This window comes from Podarcis gaigeae (assembly GCF_964106915.1).
Source record: "Podarcis gaigeae genome assembly, chromosome: 1".
NCBI classification, from domain to species: Eukaryota; Metazoa; Chordata; class Lepidosauria; order Squamata; family Lacertidae; genus Podarcis; species Podarcis gaigeae.
In genome coordinates, this window is record NC_139678.1 from 83998311 (window position 1) to 84015409 (window position 17099).

Genomic DNA, 17099 nt, shown 5'->3' on the forward strand with positions numbered 1-17099 from the left:
TCACCCCATCATGGGGATTCAAACCTGTGTCCCTTAAGGAGCATATACGCCTTACTAAATACAAGCCTGAGAAGCAAGAAGGGCAGGGTAAGCTGGTTGTGGTCGTTTATTATTCTAGATTGGAAGCTGTAACATTCTGAAAGAGAAAAATGTTAATCCACTATCATGTTGAAGTTTCCCCCAGCAGGTAAGACGTCTGGGGTGGCTTTAAAACCAAGCCAGATGGGTGGGGTATAAATAATAATTTATTTGTATTATCAGTGGCAGGGCATCTGTTTTCCCTCCAGGTCTCAAATTCAATCTTCAACATCTCCAGTAGGGCTGAGGCACACCCCAGGGATGGTCTGTTGTTTTTATTTTTATTATGTATTTTGTGGTTTTATATTTTGATTTTATTCTGTGAACTGCCCTGAGACCCCCAGGTATAGCGCGGTATATAAATTATTTTAAAAAACCCAAAAACCATGGAAAGGCGCTGCCAGTCGGTGTGCAGAATACTGAGCTAGTTGGACCCAATGGTCTTCTCAGTATAACGCTGCTTCCCGCGTTGGCTATGCAACCCGAGATGCTTGGTGGGGTTAAAACAGACTATAGTGCTTCAATTGGAGCAACAAACAGAAGAGTTAAGCCCCTTCTGCCAACACACCACAAACGGCTGTGTGTGTGTAGAAAGGGGTGCGCGTGCAGGAAGGTGTTGCACTTCTCCCTCTTTATTCACAGTGTAAAATGGAGACGACCACTTCCCCCGCACCCTTAAAACAGGAAACCGGGAGTGAGGTGCGACTGCGGCCACTCTTCTCCCGCCTCTCTATGATACGCTCTCGCAGAAAGGGCGGAAGCCTCGGTGCCATGACGACAATAACACCCGCGTCGCTGGGGAGATGACGACACTCAGGGAGGCGGGGCCTGGAGGGCCGCAGGGGTAATCGGGGATCCCCTGCTATGGCCGGCGTCTTCGACATCGACCTGGAAACGGAGGAGGGGAGCGACGGGGAGGAGCCTGAACTGGGGGCCTTGGTGAGGCGGGTTAGAGACTGATAGAAGGGAAAAGGGGGTGGGCCTAGCAAGGAAGGCAGGAAGGCAGGCTGGGGAGTGGAAAGGAGGGAGGGAAGAAGCAAGTTAAGACAGTAAGTAAGAGCGCAATAGTATAGATCCTTTCTCGGAAGTAAACCCCACGGAGCTCAAGGGGGGTTCCTTCAAGACATGTTGGTACAGGATCGCAGCCCATCAGTGAGGTCCTGTGCATGTCTGCTAAGAAGGCAGCCCCTCTGAGCTTCAGTGGAGCATATTTGCAGCCTTAGTGCCTAATACGTCTCCCACACTGGCTGGGACACTCCATTTTCCCTGGTACTGATTGACCTCTGCTTTGTCTCTCCATCTCTCCCCCCCTCTTTTCAGGAGGTGGACCCAGATCTTCGCCACACAGGCTCTGAGTGAGTATAATACAAATTCCTGCATTGCCTCCATGGGAGGATTTTGCTGTGCTTCCTTGACCACAACCAGCTTACCCTGTCCCTCTTGCCTCTCAGGCTTGTCTGGACTAGGTTTCTTGTCTGAGATATAGGCAGACTGGCAAGAATTGCCGTGGTGAGTCACTGGGGGCCCATCTGTATTCCCAGCTAGTCAGATGGTCTTGGCATCTAGTACTTAGAGGCTCCCCAAGCCCAAAGGCATGTTGTCATTTTGTTATATGGTGCTGTCATTGTTACATGATGGCACTTCAAAGGAATGTGTAAGTCAAATTACAGGCCCTGCCCTAAGGAGCTTACAGTCAGCCTTTTGATGGAAGGGTGGCAACAAAGGGATAGGATGGGAGAAGTAAAGCTAACCAGGATGCTACATGCAAAATTTATTAAAACTACCACCACTCGATTTCCACTGCCAATGCAATCCACTGTTTACCACTCTCATAGGGAATATGTTGGAGGTAATATAATTGCCTTGCTGAATTGGAGACTAAGGCCTGTGTAGCTGAGCATATATTTTTTCCAAAAAACAGCCAGCTAGATCAGATGCTTCAGGGCATTCACAAAGCAGGGCATGGAGGTGATGGTAGCAGTGTCTGACATTTAACAGGATACAGAGCTTCCATTTAGCCATCAGAGATAGCTTATATTTCTTTGGCAGTGGGTTCAGTGCTGACAATCTAGGAATTTTATGAGATCTTGAGTATGTGAACTTAGTCTTGTGCCTGTAGCTACAGTAACAAGACTTCAGGAAAGTGTGGACCAGTGTATCCATACCCTTCAGTACCTTTTGCTATCAGAGAACCCTTATCTACTCTGTTTGCCTTAGTTTTCAACTTTTGTTCTGTTCCAGTGAGCAAGCAGCAGTTGCTGTATAGATTAGTCAGAATGTGACTAATGTGTTCTCACACAGTGTGAAAAAGCTGTTCCTCTACCACCTGTCAGGAAAGTCAATTCTCTAGTTAGACTTCAGCAAGGGTCCTGATTTTGCTTTTGAGGCCATTTACCCCAAACCATGACTACCTGCTTCACACCTGATGTCATTTGTGACATCAGGTGTGGGGCAGGTACATATACAGCTGCAAAGGAGCAAATCAGGAGCCAAAAGTGCCCTTCGGGTTGTCCTTTGGCAAATGGCGCTCTCTGCAAGTAAGTCTCACTGGGATCACCTGGGCTAGAGAGTTCCTCACCAGCTGTTTGGTGCCGAGAGCTAGCCTCATTAAAGTTTCCTGTTTGCAAGCATGATTTGGATTCAAACCACATCTGCAAAAAGACATTTTTCTTCTGCCATTTAGCAGAGGAAAACTGTCTTCAAAGAGGCTTGTTGTAACCCCTGATCAGCATTTATAGCCCTTTGAATGCACAGTCTCTTCACCTGTCAGAGTTGGCCTGCAGTGGGTGGAGGAGGTAAGGATCCAATTGGCCTGCCCCTGATCTAGACTATCAGATTGCCAGAGGAGTAATGGTTTTCTTTCATTTCTAAACACTCTCTGCTTGTGTTCTAAGGTAATGTAACTTAAGGAACTTCGCAGGAGGTAAATTTCCTGGTCCTGCCTCTCTACAATAATGCTCCATTCCTCATGGTTCAGGGAGGCCCTGCGTTAATTCAGTGAGGCTTTGCAGGGGGAAGGAGGAAATGGGAAATTAGCTTTCTGTGACCTTTCTTCAGTTAACTTATCTTGGAGTTCCTGCCTGTACCTTTATAGAACACATATGACAATTTGTGGTTTCAATGGTTCTCTTCACTCTTTTTATATATTTAACTGTCAGATTTCACTTTGAAGGAGCTTCTCTGCTGTTCCTTTATTTCCCTTGTCCTTCTTTCCCGTCCATAGACTGGTGCCAGGTCATTATGAGGAAATTGAAATCTCTGAGAGTATTGTCAACAATGGCCCAGAGCGCATTGGGCCCCACTGCTTCGAATTGCTACGTGTTTTGGGCAAGGGTGGCTATGGCAAGGTGAGCAGTGCTTTGGGGTAGTGTGCATTGGGAGGGTGGGGAAAGTAGGGCAGTTACGCTTTGTAATGTACATATCCCTGTCCCCTGTTGTTGAAAAAGAACAACAACTAATTAATAGCAACAAAAACAAAAAAGCCAATCTGTTTTTCTGTTTTGTTGCTATTAATAACTCAAAACAAATATTAAAAATACCGTAAATTTCGCTCTATAACACGCATATTTTTTCTCCTAAAAAGGAAGGGGAAATGTCTGTGCGTGTTATAGAGCGAATGTGTGGTCCCTGGAGCCGAAAAATCAAGCAAAAATCAAATCGCGGGGCTGCACGCTGCACAGAGAAGCGAAACTTGAAAAGAGGAAGCGGCTGCTTTCCTGCATTCTGCCTCAGGGTCTTACTGCCCACCCTTCTCTGTTTCCTTGCTGTGTTTGCTGAAACGGAACAAAGAGCAGGGAAAGCCCCTCCCCTCCAGGCAAGCTCCGGTGCTGCTGGGGGAGAGGGAGAGAGAGGGGGGAAGGGAGAGAGAGAGGGGGGAGGGACGGAGGGAGAGAGAGAGAGAGAGATGGCTGGCTGGCTGGCTTGGGTGGGGGAAAACTTTTGCCTTCCTTTCCTCCCTACCCCTCTCCTGCATTCTTAGCCAGCTGCTTCTCTGCACACCCCTCTCCTGCTCCTTGTCCCTTCTGTGTTTTTCCTTCCCTCCCCACTTAAAATGTGGTTACAAAGCATAGATCCTCAGGATCTTTGCATTGGGTCACCCCAAATTCACCATCAGATCACATAGCATGTCCATGGCTACAGCCTGCACCAAAAAAATCACGCACCCACTGTTGCCTGGGGCTGCAATGGTGCAAAAATGTGGTTAAAAAGCATGGATCCACATGGATCCTCAGGATCTTTGCATTGGGTCACCCCAAATTCACCATCAGATCACATAGCATGTCCATGGCTACAGCCTGCACCAAAAAAATCACGCACCCACTGTTGCCTGGGGCTGCAATGGTGCAAAAACGTGGTTAAAAAGCATGGATCCACAGGGATTCTCAGGATCCTTGCATTGGGTCACCCCAAATTCACCATCAGATCACATAGCATGTCCATGGCTACAGCCTGCCCCCCCAAAACCACGCACCCACTGTTGCATGGGGCTGCAATGGTGCAAAAAAGTGGTTAAAAAGCATAGATCCACAGGGATTCTCAGGATCTTTGCATTGGGTCACCCCAAATTCACCATCAGATCACATAGCATGTCCATGGCTACAGCCTGCACCAAAAAATCACGCACCCACTGTTGCCTGGGGCTGCAATGGTGCAAAAATGTGGTTAAAAAGCATGGATCCACAGGGATTCTCAGGATCCTTGCATTGGGTCACCCCAAATTCACCATCAGATCACATAGCATGTCCATGGCTACAGCCTGCCCCCCCAAAACCACGCACCCACTGTTGCATGGGGCTGCAATGGTGCAAAAACGTGGTTAAAAAGCATAGATCCACAGGGATTCTCAGGATCTTTGCATTGGGTCACCCCAAATTCACCATCAGATCACATAGCATGTCCATGGCTACAGCCTGCACCAAAAAATCACGCACCCACTGTTGCCTGGGGCTGCAATGGTGCAAAAATGTGGTTAAAAAGCATGGATCCACAGGGATTCTCAGGATCCTTGCATTGGGTCACCCCAAATTCACCATCAGATCACATAGCATGTCCATGGCTACAGCCTGCCCCCCCAAAATCACGCACCCACTGTTGCATGGGGCTGCAATGGTGCAAAAACGTGGTTAAAAAGCATAGATCCACAGGGATTCTCAGGATCTTTGCATTGGGTCACCCCAAATTCAACATCAGATCACATAGCATGTCCATGGCTACAGCCTGCACCAAAAAAATCACGCACCCACTGTTGCCTGGGGCTGCAATGGTGCAAAAACGTGGTTACAGAGCATGGATCCACAGGGATTCTCAGGATCTTTGCATTGGGTCATCCCAAATTCACCATCAGATCACATGTCTGTGGCCACAGCATGAAGCCCAAAAATGATACATCCACTGTTTCATTCAGAATGTTTTTTCCCTTGTTTTCCTCCTCTAAAAACAATGTGCGTGTTATGGTCAGGTGCGTGTTATAGAGCGAAAAATACGGTAAGTGTGAAAGTGAGAGTAAAAACAACCTAAGATTCACAAATATTATATAAGAGCTGCCAGGCTGCTTAGTAGGAAGCTTTCTACCACTTAGTGTGAAGCTTTCTACCACTGTTTAAATATCTGCACTGGCTCCCAATTGGCTACCAACCAAATTCAAAGTTTCCATGCTGACTTTTAAACCCTAAACAACTGGAGACCAGGATACCTGGCAGGTGGCCTCTCACTGGCAGTAGAAGCCGATCTTTACAATTTCCCATGAAGCCCCTGCTTGTCCTTCCATCACCAGCAAATGACCATTTGCTGAGCTATCTCCTAGGTTGCCCTCCCTTGGGTAATTTGTGAGGTGGGGGCAGTAGTGATCTTTAAACACCTCTTTAAAATTTATGTTTACCCAAGGTAAGTACTTTCCTGCAATTTGACTCCAAATTTTTTGTTGTGTACTCTGCTCAGTTTTATTTGTGATCATCATTTTTCGTGTTTATCTGGTTCTTAGGTAATTTCAGGCTTATGGAGGAAGTGAGATGGATGAAACAGGAAGAGAGGCATGTAGGAGGCAGGGAGCGTTTGACTTATGCCAAAGTTGACCAGTTAAAATACAGGTTATTTTTAAGACCATGCCATGTTGATTAAGATTTTCTTTTGTATTCCATGAATCTGCTAAGGCAAATAGACTGGGAAACCATAACATGCCCACTTCTCCTTGTCCTATAGTTTCATCAAATGTGTGGTATCTGACTGTGACTGGGGACTGACCCCGGGCAGTCAGATGGGAGCTGAGTCAGACATGCAGGCTGTGTATCTATCTCCCGTTATTATTCATTATCACCATCATTACAGTCATACCTTGGATCCCAAATGCCTTGCTAGTCGAATGTTTTGGCTCCCAAACGCCGTAAACCTGGAAGTGAGTGTTCCAGTTTGTGGACGTTCTTTGGAACCTGAACATTCAACACAGCTTCCGTGGCTTCCCTTCCGTGGCTTCCAGTTGAGTGCAGGAAACTCCTGCAGCCAATCGGAAGCCGCGCCTTAGTTGTCAAACGTTTTTGGAAGTCGAACAGACTTCCGGGATGGATTCCATTCGACAAACAAGGTACAACTGTACTTTATTAAGGGCCTTTGACACAGTCATCTCAAGGAGATGTATGACAAAAAACAGGTGCTTTTGTCATCCCTTCCCCAAAGGACTTCCTGCATGGTTGCACATGCATCATAGACATGTACACATGCATCATTGCATCATGGAGTTGCATCATGTTGAAGCAGCCCTCATGCTGCAAGGTGGGCTTCGAGTTGTGTAGTTGACAGGATTGGGGCCTCTCTTGCTTAGTTTCCAGATATGTGGTTTTTTGAGTCCTTGACAGGATTGCCCTCCCTCTAGCCCAGCCTTCTGCAGCCTGGTGCTCTCGAGATGTTTGGCCTACAACGCCCAGCATCCTCAATCAATATGGCCAGTAGTCTGCAATGATGCAAAATTATAGTGCGAAACATATCTGGAGGGCACCAGGTTGGGAAATGCTGCTCTACCCTTTGCCCCTTGAGTTCTGTAGCAGCCCCTGGGGAAGAGGGTGCAATGCTGTGAGTCATTGGCAGTGGCATCGTTAGATGCCTACTCTGAAGCAGGCTTGTGCAGAGTACCCAGGGCTATGTACTGAGGGCTGTGATATACCTGGTCCATTCTGGATTTTTGCCATCATGTTGTGCGATGAGTCTTGCTTGTTCCCTGTGCCATTCTCTTATATAAATGTTGAGCACACAGGAGATGAAGGTTGCAGAGACTGGATGTACGATGGGGGAGTCTGAGGGCCAATGATACCTGGCAAAGCTAGAAAATGGGTGGGACCTCATGAGGCTCCCCTCTTCAGTCTGCCACGGGCTGCTCATCTTGCTTATTGCTTCTGTGCCCACTGTAGGTATTCCAGGTACGGAAGGTGCAGGGCACAAATGCTGGGAAAATATTTGCCATGAAAGTCCTAAAGAAGGTAAGCTGCCTGTCTTTTTGCAGTAGAAGGTATGTGTGCCGTTTCATCCCGTAGCGGGGACCTTCATTCTCTCTCGGTGTCTCCTGCAGGCCAAGATTGCCTGTAATGCCAAGGACACAGCCCACACAAGGGCAGAGAGAAATATCTTGGAGGCCATCAAGCACCCCTTCATTGTGGACCTCATCTATGCCTTCCAAACTGGTGGTAAACTCTACCTCATCCTGGAATGTCTCAGTGGTATGGAAACAAAGATCAGCCTCCGTCAGTGGAAAGGGGACTGTCCCAGTGACTTGGTGCAACTCCCTGGGAGCCAACCCCTTCAACTCCAGGTGGATTTGGGGGTGTGAGCTGATGATTTCTCTTCCTCCTGTGTTTTCTAGGTGGGGAGCTTTTCATGCAGCTGGAGCGAGAAGGCATCTTCCTGGAGGACACAGCCTGGTCAGTGCAAGCACCACTCTAGGCTGAATGAGGGTAGTTGGGAGGACTGGAGTTAGCTGCAGGATCTCTCTCCTGCTTCGTACACTGGCCATATAATCTCTTGTGTTAGGGGTAGGAAATCTGTGGCCACCCACATGGTCAGGGATTGTGGGAGTTGTAGCCCAACAACACCTGGAGGGGCCTAGGTGGCCCATCTCTGCTCTGTACCACTTGCAGCAGTTCTGTAGGTAGGGTTTGAATGAATGGGTTTTATGGATATGCCTTTCAAAACAAAACAAAGCCAAGACTGTTTGAAAATCCTAACCTAATCTATTGTTTGAACATGGGATGGAAAATTGGCCCAGATCCTTAACGGTGACAATTCAGTAGCTTTGTGCTCACTGAACAATGCAGGATAAATATAGGAAAATGACCCTGGTGTGGTTTCTTTAAAGCAAAACAAAAACCTTGTCTTCTAATGTGGCTCTCTTTTTTGAACTATCTGGATGACATTACTAAACTAATCTGCCATATGAGTAGTAGGTTGGACCATCTGGTTTTACTTGATCCATGAAAAAAGAGAGATTTTGTTGTTTATCTTCTCAGGACAAACATCATAGGGTGCAGCCTGCCCTGCCTTTGTTCCATTGGTGACTCAATCCCCTGTGTGTTTACTTGGAAATAAATCCCAGTCTGCTGAGCATAGTTTACTGTTGTGTGTTTAGCAGTACTGCTTTAATCAGTGTCCTTTCCCTCATATGAATTTTTGTTGCCTTCACCTGTAACAATTTATTCTAAAATAGATTGTATTGGTCTTTTTAAGCACCACTGTCAGTTGAACATCCACAGTGACTTGTATTACTATGTGGATTTTTTAGAGCACACCTAATCTGACTTGAGTACCTATTAAAAATTACAGCTTCAGTCTCAGAGCTGTTTCTTTGGGGATTTAACCCTTGAGCAGCTACCGTATTCAAGGACTGGTAGCCCTCTGGGAAGAGTCCAGCGCATCAGGCAACACAAAATTGTCAGCTAGCCAGGGCAGTGATTTTGAGCTAACACCCCTTGTGACTGGTCTTGCTCACATCATGGGGGCCATTGAACATAGATCTGCATAATAAGATGACCCCATGGAAAATTGTGCCTGGTACAACTGCAAAAATTCACTTGAAATGACTCCTCCTGCAGCCACGGCATTGGTTTATCTCCTGCGTGCACTGTAACATCAAACAAGCTTGCTGTTTTAAAAATCCATAGTGCACACGGTGAGATAAATGCACAGTGGGAAAAATGCAGATGTGACAGAAATTCAAAAGCACTTGCCAACCAGGGAAGAGGAGCAGATCGAGCATTCTCAAATAAGGCAGCTCTCCCCATTGTTGTCCAATGAAAGAGGGTCATTGTATTTGTGTGCAGCGGCATGTTGCTGCTCCTCCCTCCGGCCTGACAGGAAGGAGTGCCCTATAAATGCATGTAGCTGTTCTCAACCCTGATGATTCTTCTGTGGGGCTTCCAGAGCTTTAACTGTTGCTGGAAGTGGGTGGGCATGAGGTAATGCAATAAACACCAGCATAAAATACTGGATTGCTCAACCACGCTCTTGAGGCACGTTGGAGCAAATGACTCAATGACGTTCAGAAAGGATTCTTGGGAACTTGTAGGTCTTTAATGAAGAGTAAATTTTGGGTGCCTTGCCCCTGCTCATTAAAATTCCAGAAATCATCACATTCTTTCCACTTCCCCAAGCCAAAAGGAACCTTGACTTACCTGCACCAAACAGGTATTCCTGGCTGTACTGGAAGATGCAACTTCCCATCCAGCTGCTTTCTTAGCAATTGGGTCCTTTAGTCCCACAGATGGACTGAATTTTGTGGATTGCCCTCCCCTTTTGATTGACACCAGGCTTTCTGTTAGCAGTTTGCGCTGCCTGTTGTTGGGACCGGTGATTCCTCAAATATTGACATGGCAAGCCCATTCTGAACTGTTTGGGTGGCTTGTGTTCCTGCTGCTGACTGAGTACTTTCCCCTCTTCTTCCAGTTTCTATCTGAGTGAGATCACTCTGGCCCTTGGTCACCTGCACTCTAGTGGCATCATCTACCGGGATCTCAAGCCTGAGAACATCATGTTAAACAGCCAGGGTAGGCAGCAGCATTCCCAGTGTGCAAAAGGAGTGTGTGTGGATGGGGGGGTACCTTGGTTTCAGTATGCTCCTTTCCCTCAGTTTATTTATTACTCATAATGCTAATTTATTATCCACTCCTCACCCTTTGAATACAGAGCCCCATCCCTGTTCTCTATCAGAGTCCCAACCACCACAAGTTTCAAGAACAAAAGAACTCTTCCCTTCTGTGGTTTCCAGCAAATGCATTTTGGACCAGTTGAAGTTTCCGAGTTATCCTCAAGGGCATCCCCACACGGAGCACATTAAAATAACCTAATCTCGAAGTTACTGCCAAGGCAGTAACCGGAACTCACTTTCCTGGTTTCCTCTTCTGCAGGGCACATTAAGCTGACGGACTTTGGCCTCTGTAAGGAGTCCATCCACGACGGCGCTGTCACCCACACCTTTTGTGGCACCATAGAATACATGTAGGTGACATGGACTCCTGGGCGTTTTTGAGAAATCAGCACATGCTTTCTTCCGGTTCAGTTTGGGTGGGAAATATATGTGGGTGACTACCATCACAATATTATTTCTCCCTCTGCCCCCGCCCCCCCACTTGCCTTCCAGGGCCCCAGAGATATTGCTGCGCAGCGGCCACAACCGAGCAGTGGATTGGTGGAGCCTCGGTGCTCTGATGTACGACATGCTCACTGGATCGGCAAGTCTCGCTCATGCTGTGTTTGAAGGCGGTGTTGGAAGCAACAGGGCACAGGGTGTCTACAGAAGGGATACCACACGTGACTGAGGGAGGGAGGAATTGTAGATCAGTGGTTAATGATGGGTCGGGTTGCAGATAGCCTTGTATCTGGCTCAGCTGGCAGTGGTCTTAGATACCAAGCAACCAACTGAACAGGTTCTGGGGGGGAAATGGCAACATCTCACTACTAGTACTGTCTAGTAAGGCGTTTGAAGGGGGGGGACTGCTGCTGCTTCCTTGTCTGTGTGTCTTCATTTCTCTGTCCCGGGGCCTAGCACAACTTCATTGTCTCCAACTTCTATTCTCAAAGGGTTTGCACCAATGTTTTGCTGTTGGTTTCCATGCTGCCCCCTTAGCCTTTACCTCTCTGTTTCCCTTCTCCCCACCCTGGCCACCTGCACTTCTTGAGCTGCCAAGCAGATTCTTCCTCCTCCTCTGCTGAACCCTCTGTGTCCCTGCCTTGCAGCCGCCATTTACAGCTGAAAACCGCAAAAAGACCATGGACAAGATCCTGAAAGGGAAGTTGGCGCTTCCACCCTACTTGACCCCCGATGCCCGTGACCTGATCAAGAAGGTACCAGCCCACCTGTCATTGAATTGGGTCCTGCAGATTGCATTTTTGACTGTCTTGTTGCTTAGGTTGCCATCACACCTTCCTCCCCCGGGCATCTTGCAAATGCTGCTTATATGCTTTAATAAATGCATTACTTATGGGTATGGGTATGTAAGGGTAGGCAGGGCAAGCATACTTTGGCAGCCAAACCACTTGTGGTTCTTGAGAGAGATGGGGAGGGGAGCGTGTCTCTATTCAATGTGACACTCAGCTTTGGAGGTAGGAACCCCTGAGGTTCAGCACCAGCCCAGTGATTGTCCCCATCTTGGTTCCAAGCTCAGAATGGCTCTCAAGAGCAGAATCGTTGATCTGTATAATTGGAAGGGATCCTGAGGGTTACCCAGTCCAACCCCCTGCAATGCTGACATCAACCAGAACTGCCCAGTACCTTTCAGTACATGACCTACCATTTCCTTCTTCCCAGAGCTGCTAGAACTGGGAAGTTTGTGTGTGTGAGTGTGCATGTGTGTGCATAGTTTACATACCACCAGGCAGACGATCATCTTCCTCCTAAGCTTGGAAATGGTGAAGCGGGAGGAGGGGGCTTGCCATTCCTTTCTCTTGCCTGTGGCTGCTGTGTGACCACCTCTTCCCTTCCTGTAATCACCAGTCATGGTGGAGAGGCCAGCTGTCTCTCCAGTATGGCCTGTCCTCAATCTCTCAGCTTCAGGAAGTACTTGGTGCAGAAGCTGATGCTGCAGAGCATACAAGCTGAAATGGATGGGGATGTAGTGGGTGGAGGGCAGCAGCACCTCTCTCACCGAGTGCTCCATTGCCCCGAGAGGCAGTGAGGAGGGGCAGGCCGTGTGCCTGGTACTGGCTAGTGTTGGGGAGGGAAGCAGGTGGAAGCTTGTGCCTCCATGGATGGTGGTGATGACATGGCAGCATGGCCAGTTGTTTGCTGTTATGGAAACTCTAGTCCATAAGATCTGGAGGTGCCAGATGGGGGAAGGCTGCCATAGTTGATGTGTAGACTCCTGTTCATGTGAACAGCGTTCTGATAATAGTGGACTCAAACCTCATCCTGCGTTCTAGAGTCCTGAGTAGAATAAAACGGAGGTTACTGTGGAAGTGCTATGCTTGTGAGTCCCATCTGCTTCAAGAGTCTGCTTCTGCCCTTTGAGCTTCCCTGAGCAATATTTCTTCCATGCATTCTCTCTCTTTTCCCAGTTCCTCAAAAGGCATGCCAGCCAGAGGATCGGGGGCGGGCCAGGCGATGCTGCAGACGTACAGGTAAATTGGACGAGGGGACAGGGGCAGGCTGTGCTCTGGATGGAGATGGTGTTAGTGAACTCAAACAAAAGTGCAGCCCATTTCCAGGCCTACTGTGGCAGGAATTGAGCAAAGAATTCAGAATCCTGAGAATCTATACTTATAAGAATCTATAAAAGGCAAGTTTCTCTCCTTTAAAAATATGTAAGCACTGCCTGGTGAAATTTCTGGAGTGGAGCAGGGAGGGGTCTGTGCTCTGGGCAGCATTTCCAAATCTTCAGCAGGTTGCATAGTTCTTTGCCTCTTCCAATAATGATTTAAAGCAGAGTATATTTCTGCAAATGTGCTTAAACGAAACCATCTAGGTTGCAGAAGTCAGCTTTTCATGGTATAGGATTTCAATGAGGTACTTTCATTTCTTAAGGGAGTCCTGAGTTCTTTGGATAGGATAGGCCAGATAGAAGCAACCTGAAGTCCTTTCCAGGCTCCTGCCCTCTTCTCCCTTCATCCCCTCCCAAGGGTTTTTCTTCTTCTCAGCTCATAAAATTCTGCACTACTGATACCTGGTGATTCACCTGTATGCCAATTTTAGTAGCTGAGAAGATCGTTGGAGAAAGCTTGTTGGGAAAACCAATGTTACGTTCTATACCATTTGTGTAAGCAGCACTATGTTAAGGGGAGGGAAATCTGGCACACACAATGTGACTTTCGTGGTCTGTGCTTAGCCTTTTCACCACCATTTCTCAATAATTTTGTGACCACTGATTTTCACCCATAGCTGTATATGGTGTTCTGCTGTTCAAGTCACCCATTTAATTTGAAGTCAATCAGGACTGAGCTCTACATTCAGGAAAAAAGCATGCAGTACAGCCCCCCATGGACTGTGGTGCCAAGAATCTTCTCCTTGACATGCTAACTTTTATAGATAGGAAAATTTTGTTCTTCTAGGAAACACTCCAATCCCTGATCCAATATTCACATTCTGAAGTGGCACCATCTTTAGAAGGCTGTACCTCTAATTCATTTTCTGAAACATGCAGATTGGGCCCCAATTCTGTACTTGAAAAGGCCTACATTTGTTGCCAAGTTGCAATGACCACAAATGGGAATTTTACAAGAGGAAGTCAGCTTTTTGTTTGGTGTTCGAGTGATGGGTAGCCACTGTGGTGTCTATGAGCACTGTAGCCATCCTGCTTCTCTGGCTTTTGTGCTTGATAGACAAGGAAGTGGGGGTGGGGGGAGTTTTCCTGACACCATAACTATAAATCTGTGGAGTGCAATTTTTCCACCTGCAGGCATTATGAGAGCAGCCTCAAATTTTAGGATTTTGAGGGCTGCTTTGTTTCAGGAACTTCAGATAGTTCTGGGTAGCAATAACTTCCCTGCCTTGCCTTTCAGAGACACCCATTTTTCCGACACATTAACTGGGATGACTTGCTGGCTAGGAGAGTTGATCCACCCTTCCGGCCATCACTGGTAGGACCCCACTCCTTTCTTCTTACCTAGCCCATATTTCAGCCCATGGCCTTCTTGGTTCTCAACACTTTAATCCTGTGTTGTAGCTTATGAAACTGAAACAGTAATTGCATTCTGCGCCACACACCCTTTCCTTTGGCTGGCTAAAAGCCACAGTTCCTGTTAAACCCATGTGCTCTATGTCTCCCTCCCTCTGCACGGGAGCTCTGCTAAGGTGCTGTGTTGTTTTCCCCAGATCCTAGTGCAAGATTTATCCAAAGATCTGTTATCAGATCATTTCACTCTGTCCTTCTTAGCTTCACCCCTTGGGCAATTCCAGTGTAGTTGTGGCTAACCTTGGTTGGTTAACTGTGTGGCTCCTGTGGAACAGACTCCCCAAACCTGAGGACCACCACATGCTTTGAACTAAGCCCTAGCCAGCATGGCCCAAGGGTCAGCAACAATGGAACCAAAATATCTGGAGGATGCCGGGTTTGGAAAAAGGTTTACCAGAACTACCACATGTTCTTTGTTACCTGGTCAAAATAGCAGCCCTTAGTTTGCGTGGGTAGTTGATAAAATGGGTGACAACTCTGTTTCCTCATAACCATACATGGAATTGATGGCAGAGATCAAAGATGCAGTGTAAGAAAAACAGGATGGCTAAATGGATAATTAATCCATGTTGAGTGAGCTGAGCTGTTGTAGGTGGGCTATAGTACCTCTGCATTCCATTCTTCCTGTACCAATTTGCCCTGCCTAATCAGCCCAGAGGAGGGCGGTGTGGTGTCTCCCTGGAACTCCTACTAGTTCTCTTGCTCTCTGTACAGTGGTACCATGGTTCACAAACTTAATCCCTTCCGTTGGACTCCCAAAACCATTTGAAAACCAAGGCCCGGCTTCCGATTGGCTGCAGGAGCTTCCTGCACTCAATCAGAAGCCGCGTCGGATGTTCGGCTTCCGAAAAACGTTTGCAAACCGGAACACTTACTTCCGGGTTTGCAGCGTTCGGCAGCCAATTTGTTCAGCAACTAAGCCGCTTGAGAACCAAGGTACCATTGTATACTGATCACCTCTTCCTCCCTTTCCCACCTGCAGCAATCCGAAGACGATGTCAGCCAGTTTGACACCCGCTTCACCCGGCAGACCCCCGTGGATAGTCCTGATGATGGCTTCCTCAGCGAGAGCGCCAACCAGGCCTTCTTGGTAAGGGACATGCAGCAGTGTTTGCCTTTCCCTAGCAAAGGGGCTGCAGGGCTGCTGCTGCTTCTGAATGAAACCAAATCCTGAGGTTGCAGTAGCGGCCCGGATCGTAGCCGTGTTGACCAGCTGTTTCCTTCTGCAGGGATTCACCTACGTAGCCCCATCAGTGTTGGAGAGCATCAAGGAAGGCTTTTCCTTCCAGCCCAAGCTGCGATCTCCCCGCCGTCTCAACAGCAGCCCCCGCACCCCTGTCAGGTAAGAGAGAGCCACAAGGTGGCCTAGATTCTAGAGTGCATTCCTCGTGGGACTAGGGCAAAAGCAGGGTGAGCGCAGGGCCTTATTTACGACAATAAATGTTATCTCTGGCATCCCTTCCCCAGGGGAACGGCTGCGCTGTCTGGGCCTTGGTCGCTACAATACCTGTGGCTCTATGTGGAATGGGGGGCAGGAGAGGACAGGGAGGCATGTAAGTGGTGAAGTCAGGAACTGGCTTAACTCCAGCCCATGTTTTGCAGTCCATTGAAGTTCTCACCCTTTGAAGCCTTCAAGCCAAGCACAAGCACGGAACAGATGGAGCTGTCGCCGCCCTCGCTCATGCTGGTGCCAGAAGTCTCCGCTCCGCTGCCCATCAAAACCCCATCGGGCACCAAGAAGAAGAAGGGCCGGGGGCGGGCCCGGTAGCGGAGGCAGCAAGATCATTGGACCGTCCGCCTTGGCAGGGCGGAGCGCTCTGGTTGCCCAGGTGGACGGGGGCTCAGAGGTGGAGAGAGCTGTGCCACAGCAACGTCAAGCCCTGTTTGGGGAGCACCTTTTCTCCCCTGCTGCAAGGGGCCACCTTCCCTCCCAGCTGCAAAGGGTGGTGTGGTGTTGGTGCTTTTCCGTCATAGGGAACGATCCCTACGTGAGGTGCTTTCTTTTGAAATATATAGTGAAACGTGGTGGGAACAGAGGGAAGCTGAGACACACAAAGGATCGGTCAGAGGGCGCCTGCCTCGGGGCTGAGTACACTGCCATCTTACTGGCGGTGCATTTTGCGTGAGTGTGAACTGGGGGTAGGGAGGACTTTGCTGTTAGGACATGCAGTCTGGCTCTCCTCGCTGCTGCCAGACCCGTGGCAATTAAAGCTTTAGGACTTGTAAAGCAAGGGGCGCAACTTTGACCAGGTGGAAAGGATTGAGCGAATCCTACTAGGTGGAGTTGCACCCTCTCGCGAGAAACGTCTGCACCCGTCTACTTTCCCCAGTGTGACCAAGTGCCAAAAACTGATGCTGCTCCCTAAGTGGCCGTGGCCAGGTCAGTCTTTCCCCCGGGCTACTACCTATCTAGCAGTGCCTCTTTCTGTACCCTTGACTGTGAGTGAATCCTAGCGGTCTAGTTGCCGCCCAGACGATGGGCTGGTAAGTGGCAAGGATTTAACAGCTTGTTTCTGTGGACTGCTGCCACGATGCCCATGAAGCTTGGCCTTTGCCAAGTAGTACAGTTATGGTAGGAGAGAGCCATGCTGTGCTTCAGTCCACAAGGAGACCGCTACGGTGTCTCTTATCTCCCCTCTACTTTATTTGTCATAGGAAACTTTCAAAACAAAATGGAAACTCAGGCTGCATTTTTGGCGGGGCAGGCGATCGAGCAAGCTAGGTGCAAACGGGAAGGGGTCAATAGGCAACACAGGGCAAAAGCAGCTTCTGCTCTGTCCATGGGATGGGGCAGTGAACTGCCTTCAGTCTGTAGCTGTCTTTGCAGCGAGTGCTTCAGTGCCCTCTATCCTGCTGCTTCTAGAGGGCAGTGACATGCAG

The 17099-nt window shown here is 48.4% G+C and overlaps 1 protein-coding gene across 4 annotated transcripts; it reads left to right on the plus strand.

Annotated features, from left to right (window-relative positions):
* The first annotated feature begins 725 nt into the window (after positions 1-725).
* Positions 726-17099, plus strand: RPS6KB2 (ribosomal protein S6 kinase B2). 4 transcript variants are annotated; one of them, XM_083728399.1, is made up of 15 exons: positions 726-1017; positions 1399-1433; positions 3302-3425; positions 7476-7544; positions 7634-7748; positions 7925-7982; positions 10000-10100; positions 10461-10551; positions 10694-10784; positions 11290-11397; positions 12607-12669; positions 14047-14124; positions 15202-15309; positions 15449-15561; positions 15822-17099. In XM_083728399.1, exons 1-15 carry the CDS (start codon positions 943-945, stop codon positions 15985-15987), a joined length of 1395 nt encoding a protein of 464 aa, XP_083584525.1. In that variant the 5' UTR covers positions 726-942; the 3' UTR covers positions 15988-17099. The 4 variants fall into 4 exon arrangements, with proteins under 4 accessions (XP_083584525.1, XP_083584524.1, XP_083584526.1 ...); XM_083728398.1 differs by having other exon boundaries at positions 865-1017; positions 7634-7781; XM_083728400.1 differs by lacking the exon at positions 726-1017 and adding an exon at positions 1030-1127 and having other exon boundaries at positions 7634-7781.